At 49.1% G+C, this 9773-nt stretch overlaps 1 protein-coding gene across 1 annotated transcript in view; it reads right to left on the bottom strand.

Annotated features, from left to right (window-relative positions):
* Positions 1-996: 996 nt before the first annotated feature.
* The window catches only part of NECTIN1 (nectin cell adhesion molecule 1), a 94328-nt gene continuing 85551 nt past the window's right edge, over positions 997-9773 (bottom strand). The window contains exons 6-9 of the mRNA XM_074561062.1: positions 9490-9637; positions 7353-7440; positions 6738-6848; positions 997-1168 (exon numbers count right to left, since the gene is read on the bottom strand). Of these exons, the coding sequence (XP_074417163.1) occupies positions 1028-1168; positions 6738-6848; positions 7353-7440; positions 9490-9637 (488 nt within the window). The 3' untranslated portion in view covers positions 997-1027. The remainder of the gene's footprint in view (positions 1169-6737; positions 6849-7352; positions 7441-9489; positions 9638-9773) is intronic.

Here is a 9773-nt window from a genome sequence, read left to right as displayed (position 1 = left end):
ACCATTCTGTTTCAAAGGTAGTTAGAGATGGTCCAGAACAACCATTTGTAGGTTTAAATGCAAGCTGAGTCCTAATCCGTCTGCCACAGGACCTGAGCTTGAAGGAGCTTGGTGACACTTAAACTAAGTGGTCAGCTAAACATGAGAACAGGGAAACAGTCAGGTCTCTTCTCTGATTTTGAGAAGGAGAGAACCAAAGAAAATAATCTTTCTCCCTCTCAAACATCCGAACATGCTGTCTGCACCAGTCTCACGCAACACAAGCTCTTTTATTTTTGCATATGCAGTCCCTCTCTGTCTGTCTCTTATTCACTGACTCTTTCAGATGCAGGAACCTTTATGCGTGTTCCCATATTCTCTCACGTACTCTCCCACCTTGTTCTTTCACACATGCACATATGCTCCATTTTATCTATAGTTGCTTCCATGTGTACAAACTCCCTTCCTCCCGCCCCTTTCAGTCAGTCCCCTCTTCTTTCCCTCCCCATCTTGTACCAACTAGCTTGGAAAGGCCCCCTTAACATCTCCACAAGGTTTTTGGCTACAGTTTCCGCACATCCTAATGTTGCGGCTGAGCCTTACAAACCAAATCCCCCACCAAAAGCTGTACCCTTCAAACCCACCTCATTTCTGCCTGTGTCTCCAGCCACACTGACTGCAGGGGGGGCAGACCCCAGCTCCAAAACAAAGCCATTAACCTTCTCCCCCTCCCACATGCCTCGTCTCGCTGTAGAAAGCAAAGGAAAACACTGCAAAGAGCATGCACAGAAGGCAAGACAAGGCAAAGGCATTCCTGTCAGCACCCCCAGAAATAAGGGTAGCAAAGAGAGCAGCCATCGTGGGCAGCATGCAGGAGGTGGAGGGAGTGGGGAGGAGGACAGACTGGATGCATGGGGGCCACTCCATAGGAAAGGGGGGAGATGCAGGGGGGGAGCACTGACTTTGGAGGGGTGCAGTGAGGAAGGCAGAGTGCGATTGTGTACCTTGAGGCCAGAATCTGAGGGGAAAGGGCCTAGAGTGACATGCGCTAGCGTAAGTTGGGCTGGATGGTTGCATACTCGACTAGGTCTCCGCCAGCATGGATGGAGGTCCGAGGACTGGGTGACGAGGCCAGAGCGGAAGTGTCCAGCTCTGCATAGTGGACATCACAGTCCTTGTTGCCAGAGTTCTGGAGAGAAGAGAGCAGCAAGGCGGTGGGGACACAGGAGGAGAGGAATTGGGGTTGAAGTGGGGAGGCGGGGGAGTGAGAACACAGGAACCGTGCAGAAAGTGGGGAGTGAGTGAATGAGACAGGAGAGGGAGTGTGTGAAGGGCGGAGGGAGAAAGAAGAAAAGGGTGAGGGGGGAGGAAGAAAAAACAGTTAAAAAGAGGGAGGTAGGGAGGTAATGAACCATCAGTCAGGTAAAAAAACCCAAATCAAAGCAAAGATCCCCACGGCACTCCTTCCCAAATCTGCCACTGAGCTGAGCAACCCAGCCCAGGTTGGCAGCACTCCCAGCAACTGCCCCATCTGCCCCTTTTACTGGGGCTGCTCCCAGCAGCATCTCGCTGCTCTGATCTTCCCATCTACCCTTCTGGGATCAGCGTTTTCCTTAGTTGGGGGTAGTTCAGTGAATTCAAACCTGATCGGATACCTGAACTGTCAGTTTTGACCCAGGAATTTGAGGTTCATCGCAGCACACTGGAGGCAAATGCAGTGTTGGAGGCATGAGTGAAAATCATGGAGAAGGCTTGAATTTTGGGTGTTGGGAAGGAGGTACTTGGAAGGAGCGGCTTCATAGCCATAGCTCCAAGGGAGGTTTGCAGCAGGGGCATTGCCATAGGGAAATGACACTGCTTAGTCAATACTGTTGTTTTGCCCTAGCATGGGGGCTGGAGAGTTCTGCGTTTTAACACGAGGCTTTACTGCACAGTATGCTATTGCAGATTAACTATGCAGCATGATTTTGTCATTGTAATAATGCCTAATAGATGCTAAAAGCATTTTTCTTTGGCATGAAAACATTTGTAGATATTCCCTTACTAAGCGGGCTTATCAGCAAGAACTGCATGAATGGAATATTATCCAATTTGTCTGATCATTCCTACCCAGACATCTTTCATGCTTTGCAAATAATAATGGTCAGAGAACCCTGGAATGCAGGATGGCCTGGAAACCGCATTGCTCAGTGGGGAAAATGAGTCACCAGGAGGAGCTCTGGTGTCAGTAGCCGAGGTGTGAGGGGGTACCCTGGCTACTTGCCCTGTGGAGTTTCTTTAATACTCGCTTTTGGTCCTGGTTTCTGTGCCAGCATTAGCCAAGCATCTGCTAAGCCTCTCTGAGAGGAGACAGTTGTCTCTTCCAAAAGAAATAGCTTTCCAATTTCTCTATCCCCTTTCCAAAATGGCTGCATCACATGGCAATTATGCAAAAGGTGTTTAATTTGAAAATTCTTCTCTTTGTTTGGAAGTGTCCTCAGCCACGTACCAGCTGTGGCAGAGCCGTTTTCAGAAGTTTATAGCTCTGAAATGAGCTGGTTTAGTGCCTGTTGCTGGAAGGGGTTATTCAGTGAGTGATTATCTCTGACTGCTGTGCTGATCTGTGTCAGGGTTTGGCTCCATGCTGGTGTCCCCCCACCACAGGGATGAGGGGAAAGGGGAACACAGCTGCAGCAGCATTTCCAGTGTCTGGTTCCCTTGTGGTGTTCAGGAAAGCTGGATGCTGGAGGACCAGGATGCTTGAGGTAGCCCTCTGGTCACCTCCCCAAGGGCAGGACAGATGGTAGCGGCAAGCTCTTGGCGTGAAAGCTGTGTATCCTATGGCCTCTCTGCTTTGTGTCTGGACCCAGACTGATGTCTATAAACATTTAAGAAAATTAGTAATGCCAAATGCAGTCTGAACCCAAAACCTATGCCCTGCAGAACTCTTTCCCCCTGAACTTTGTATCTCAGTACCTCCTCTAGTTCTAGAGAAAGGGGGACAAAGTCTTTACCTCCTCATTCCTGTCCTGTCTACTTTGCCTCACTCCTCTAAAATAGTGCTACCTTCCCACTGGAGGTGTTTTCTCCATGGAGTTCCCCTGCTTTCTGCCACTCTTGGGCTTGCTCCTGCTCCCTGCTGCTTGTTTGGAGCAAAATTTATTACAATATCAATAATGTGACTTGTATACAAGGTTGAGCACCACCACATGCAAGCGCTCTGTGTAAATCAACAGCATCAGCACCCTGGTAATTGCCCTATAAACTGAAAGGAGTTATTTTGCCATCTGCAGCAATGAAACTTTCCCCTCTACCTGTGCAAATGGGTATTGCTGACACATACACTAATCATACTTCTGCTCCTACATGCGCTCATACCTCCACCTCTCTTGCTTATATTCCCTCTCACGCAGAAACACACAGCGTCTATGTGACATGTAGGCACTGCCTTGTGCACACAGAGCACACCTCTGCTTTTACCCACACACCTTACTCTGCACACTGACACGCATGGGTACCAGCACTCAGACATCCATAGCCTTTGTAGCTGTTATCTGAAACACACACTCACCTTTCCATCCCATTCACTCCTGCTTAGATAGCCTCACATAAACCAAAGCTTTTGCCTCACAAGAGCTCAGAGACAAATGCTGCAGGCAACCCCATCACGCCCATGCCCACTTTTGTACCCTAAATTGTCCACTGCACTGTCCTCGCGTATTTCCGTGCTGTCAGCTTCATGTTATCTTTCCCACAGTTTGCAACACGTAAACATACATATTAATTTGTAGCCTGACACAGGGCCCACCCCTGCTCTCTTCGGCAGGTATCCTGTTCCTGCAGACCTGTCCCAGCCTCTCCCCTTCACCTGGTCCCCTGCCAGCACACATCCGCACACACATACCTGCACTCCCTCTTTGTGGATTCCTCCTCCACCTGCCTCTTCTATTTTCTCCTGGCACCTCTCCTATTTCCCCCTCCCTTGCTCTTTGCCATCACTAATCATTTTCTGACTCCCATTCTAGTGCTGTGAAATTGTCAACCCCAGGCAGTGGCTTTCATGCTGCCTGGTGATTAATCTAGTTTATCACAAATTATGAGGTTTTGCACAATTCATTTAAAGCTGAATGCACCTGCTCCATTTTCCTGTAGTATCCACTCCCTTCAACTCTCATCATCTTCACTACCCTCCCAAGTCAAATCTGGTGAAGTGCAAGCAGAACAAGAATATCCTGCCTTTCTCTGGTGCCTTCCCCTCTAAAGGATCCCAGAGCCACATCTAGAGCAGAGCAGCTGCCTACTGTGTCTGACCACAGCGGGAGAGGAGCCGTATCACAGTGAGGTTGGCAGAGAGTGAAGCTGAAGGAAATGCGCTTCCCTCTTCGTCCTCCAACTGAGCCATCTCTCAGGTGAAGGACTGTGGAGGTCTAGCTTGCCTTGGTCAGTCCCTTAGCGTGCTGCTGGAGTGTGGTTACTGGGCCTGAGCTGAGCATGCTGGTTTTGGTAACAACTGCTATCCCTGCTGCTGTTCCCTGGAGGTCTCCATGGGAGTGCTATCCCAGTCAGACACTCCTCAGCATCTCCATCTCAGGGAAGTGTTGTGTGCGACATGAACAGGAGGCCCCTGCAATGCTTTAGGGGTGAAAAAAGTAAGTGACACCTCTGTGTGGCCCTGCAGGGAGGAGGGCAAGAGCTGGCTCCTTTGCAAAGCATGGCTGGGCAACGTGATGCACACCTGGTCCTGGCTGTGGCAGCACATACTGCCTGTGTTATCTGGAAAGAATCCAGCAAAACCAGCACTCCTTGGCAGCAAAGTGACACCTTCCTTCCACTTGCCAGTCACAAACTTGAATAGCCTGCTGCATGCCCAAAGGATACAGCGATTTAGCAAGAAATGGGAGCAAGCCTCATCTGGTTCCCGGGGCAAAGAGCCAAAGCATGGTGCGTGTGCGTGATGGGAGAGCCTGATACCATTTACAGGGACTGCCAGCCAAGCTGACCAGAGGACAGGTCCAATTCCCAGCTGTGCTAGACTTGTGCCAAGAGCGGGCAGAGCTGTGGCAGCAGTGGTTGAGTCACCCAGACACCGCATCCCTACTGCAAAGGGAGTTTCTTCATGGGCCAAATGAGGGCTCCACAGTCCATCACCTCTTGGCTAAAACCGCAGGTAAGGAGCAGCAAGTGCCAAGCGTGGGACATAGAAATGCATCTTCTCAGACCAGGATTGAGAGCAGCAAACTCGGTTCCCATGGTTACAGAGCAGCTACCCATCAGGCCTCATCTCACATCACTAACTCTGCCACTTAATTAACTGACTGCTCGTTATTTCCCGAAATGAGCTCCTCCATCCTCCTGCTGCCTGAAATTCGGCTCTCAGATGCTTTCCACAGAGCAGCCCGTCTGGCTCTAGCGTCCTGTGCTTCATTTAAAACTCAGCTACCTCTCAGCAAGGATTTATAAGTGCTGGAGACAAGCCCCAGGACTGAGGGAGGGATCCAAAGGGAAGTTTTTCTTTAGGGACATCAGCCACGTTTAGCTAGGATGAAATAAATAGAATCACATCAACACAGCTCAGCACAAAACTATGTCTTTTTATTTCCAATGCCCTTGGCATCTGTCTCACTGCAAACTTCTGCTAGCTAAAGGTCACTGGGCCCTGTCCTTCTATTATCTGCACAGGGATACACATTAAAGGGTCACACCAGGATGAACTGTAGGGAGGGTTATAATTAGTTATGTTCATAAAATATTAGTCTAGTATGGGCTGATATTTATACTGCTTTCTCAAACAAATGGGTTCACATTGCTGAGATCTAGAAGCACCAGGCTTGGTGTGTAGTGCTCTGCACCACTCCTCGTGGAGGAAGAGTTTAAGAGAGACCTGCGGCATTTACATGGGGATCCTGTGTCTCCCGTGGAAGACTGGGGGGTAGCAGCCCCATGCCATGGGGTGAGGGAGGGAAAGGATATTGTCCAAAGCCTGGGAGGAGGACGGTTTTCTGTTTTCTTGTTAAGAGAGGACTCTAATCCTATCTGTTTTCTTTTTCCTATGCCTTTACCCTTTAAATCTAACATTTCCTTCTTCAGCCTCAGTCCTTGAAAACCAGCCTTTCCCGCATGGCTGCTAACATCTCTCCCTGAGCCTTAATCTCTCTGCTGCTGCTGCCTTGCATTAGCATCTCCCTATCTGAGGCTGAACAAATCCACACAAAAAAAGGGGGTTTAAAGAACTTGTTGTCAATTGAGAGTCAAACACTGGCGTGCTCTGCCCTGCAGATAATTGCTTTGTGAAGCTCTCACTGCGGTGCACGTTGCTTTTCAAGAGCTGCTTCGTCCAGCTGCAAGCTCTAACAGGGGCTCAACTGCAGGAGGTGAAGAGTGACCAGGGTGGGATAGCTGGCTTTTAGGCTTAGCTGCCATATGTAGGTAAAGATGAGACTACCACAGGTTGTGATAGTCCTCTGATGAAGATTTGGAATAATCAGGGCGTGTTACTGAGGAATGACCCATAAAGGCACAGCTCTAGGACCTATGGAAGCCAAGGGCAAAGGAGGCAAGTGCTGAATTAGGGCCAGTGCTATTTGAGAGCTGAGCTGAGATCAGAGTGTGGAGGTTGCCTTCCTCCAGGAGAGGATGCTCCTGGACTGTGAAGGCTGCTTGTTCACCCCTGTGCGTGGTGGTGTCTTTGTTTTTTAGGGTGATAGATCCTGTGTGAAAGGCAGTGAGGCTGGGGGTGAGGATGAGGGCAGGCAGCACTATTAGCCTCCTGATCTCCTTACCAGTTTGTCAGTGTAGGGAGAGGGCTCAGTGGCTGCCATGTCATAGTATGGAGTCTGCAAAGGGAATTTCTGGATTTCCTCCTCATGTTTCATGTTGTCTAAGTGAACAACCTGTAATAGAGGAGAGAGAAGAGGGATGAGGAGAGCAAGTACTATCCTTCTGTTACAGCTTAGGGCAACATTTGCTTCGGGTCACACCACCACAAGGCATCACCATGAAGGGCAGTGCATCTTATCTTCTCCCTTGTTCCTACCATGTTATTTGTCTCCTGTACTCTTTCTTTCATTCTCACACCCCTCGCTACCACTCATGACATTCAAAATGGTGGGGGATGCTCAAAAGTCCTCACACCTAAGAGCCCATTTAAACACCATTTCATCTAGCATTCAATCCCCACTAAAGGGAGTAAGCAGAATCCAAATTACAGTTTTCAATTAGTGCCAATATTTAGGAATTCTTGGCAGACAAGTCCTTACTTGCTGTCTCAAACTTAGGCCATGCACTAGTTCGTTCTTGCAAACCTGGTTTTCCAAAATTTAGGCACTGCAGACGGTGCTTGGAATCAGTTTTCCTTGCCAGAGGAAGGAACTTGCATCTGGGCTGGGCAGGCTTACCTGGATGTCTTCTGCAGTCAGGTGGCTTTTCATCTCCTGTTTCCTCTTTGGTGGAGGGTCAGGTTTGTGGGATGGAGGCAAGTCAATTCTGCAGACAAAGAAGTGGTTGCTGATTAGAGAGCAAGCGAATGGTGTCTGCTTGCTTTGTTGTGCCATAACTAGCCGGATCCTGCATGCATCAAAGATTTGATTGTGTTTGTCACCGAACTGCCAATATAATCATATAGATTATTCTTAGCAAACCCCCCCCCATGCCCTCTTTCTCACCCCAATTAGAATCGTTAATAGAAATAAACTCTCCTCCTAGCATTCTGTTCCTAATTCCAAGAAAATCCCCATGTCAGATTGCAGATCCTGAGGGTGCAGCTGGGATACCTGTCTTGCAGCATTATTTTTGGAATGACTCCAGATCATCCCATGGGAGGTGGCTCATTTTATGGCTGTAGGGTGCCAGAAAGTGTCTGGCAGTGGTCACTGCAAGTCAACAAGGTAATGTCACCCCTAGTTCAGGAGCCTATCTGGAACTGTAGCCCCTGCCACAGCCTTCCCAGTAGGAGTTTGAATCTTCCTCATAGACATGCTGTGCCATGCAGGGACACTTATCCCTGACCCCAGTCAGGGGATCAGCTTTTGCCCTAGAGCATAAGGATTGGCAGCCATAATAATCCCAGCCTAGAGACTGTCTCTGCACATTCTGTTCATATGCACAGATGTGTCTAATCCTTTTACAAAACTTATTAAAACTCTGATCCACTAATTAGCTGGCTCCCCCTCCCTTCTCTCTGTACAAACTTCACCAGGTCTTCTGATAGAGATGGGTGACTTTCCTTGGCAGTCCAATGGATTCCAGCGTGGGACCAGAGTGTACGGGAGAGGTGGAGGGTAAAATGGGTCCCCAGTCCTCTGCAAAGCATTGGCTTTATGGCTCTAAATAAAAGAAATGCTATTTACTTTTGGAGGCTTTGGAGGGTACTCCAAAATAGAGGCAGCACCTCTGCAGACTAGGGTACCATTGTGTTTCTATTCTCAGCTAAAGTGGCTCTTCCCTGTGCCTTCTGGAGGACCATTGTGGGAAGTGGATTGTCTGAATGCATCTCTATCACAGGGCCAGTGGTGTTGATGCAATTTTGCCTTGTGGTGCTATTTTTTTGTTTGTGTGTCTGCCTTTCTGTCTCTCCTCCTGCTTTCCCGGTTCTCTTCCCTCCCTCTCCCGTTATCCTCCAATGCCCTCTCTCAAATGGGATTAAATGGAGCACAAAATGTGGCCAAGATGTAAGACAATTGAGGTGGGGCGTTGTGGAACATAAAAGCAACTTCTAGCCTTTGGGCTTTCCATGCCTCCCCAATGAGGTCGGAAGGAAGGCGGGGGTGCTCTTGAGCAAAGACAGTGACGAGATAGAGCTTTTCAGGAGGAGGCCAGGGTAAATGTTTCTGAAGAGAGCTCTCTTCATGCTGCATACGCTGAGCTCCACACCACCCAGCTCCCTGCCTGGGATCTGTGCTGCACAGTGTAGGGCAGAGCAAAGCAAGTACCTGTCCAAGAGGAGCCTCTGGGGCATCCTTACTCTCATATTGCCAGAGTTTATGTCTTCAGGCTGGCACCATATGTACAAAACTGGAATGCCGAGTGGATGTGAATCCTTTCTGGACTCTTTGGGATACATTCAGAGGTGTTTGGGGTCTATCAAGAGACCGCTCCCTGATGACAGAATGGGATACAGTTTAATTCAGGAGCCTGAAACCATTTCTCTGAAAAAGGAAGAATAAGATCCTCTCCTACCACTGGAGGTGAGAGTGGCACTGAGCAGCTGCACTGTGTCCAAGGATATACTACAGCAAAAGCATCATCTGGGTGAACATCGTTGTGCTTCAGTTTCCACTTAAGGCTTGCGATAAGAGTTCAAAAATAGGAGAGAGCAGGAGAGAAAGCACTAGGGGCCCCCAAGGAAGGGAAGAGAGTCAGAGGAGTGAGCCAGAGGGTGGCAGGCAGGAAGAAATGGCAGGAAAAACAGTTTGCCACCAGGCTTTTCTTGTGTGCAGGTAGTGGAAGGGCCAGTGGTGCTGTCTGTCTGCTGCCCCATCCAATAGCACCTGTACCATCAGTGTGCTGCGCTTCTGTGAGCATGGGGCTACTTACAGGTCATTGTCCGTTTCAGTGCGGTTCTTTTGTTGCCGCCTGTAGACAATAATTACAGTGACAGCCACACCGATGATAAGAGCTGCTGCGATGACTCCTCCCACGATCCCAATAATGCCTCCTGGGGCACCCTGAGGTAGCGGTTTATCTGCAACACACAGGGAAGCACAGGAGAGAGGGTTAGAGCATCAGAGAATGCTGTGCCAGCAGCTTCACAGGGGGAGACAGGTCATACTGAAACATAGTAGTCAGAGCTCAAAAGGAACAGAAATCTTTGGCTAAAA

Source organism: Larus michahellis, chromosome 17 (assembly GCF_964199755.1).
Source record: "Larus michahellis chromosome 17, bLarMic1.1, whole genome shotgun sequence".
Taxonomy (NCBI): Eukaryota; Metazoa; Chordata; class Aves; order Charadriiformes; family Laridae; genus Larus; species Larus michahellis.
This window is presented reverse-complemented; position numbering and strand designations above follow the sequence as displayed.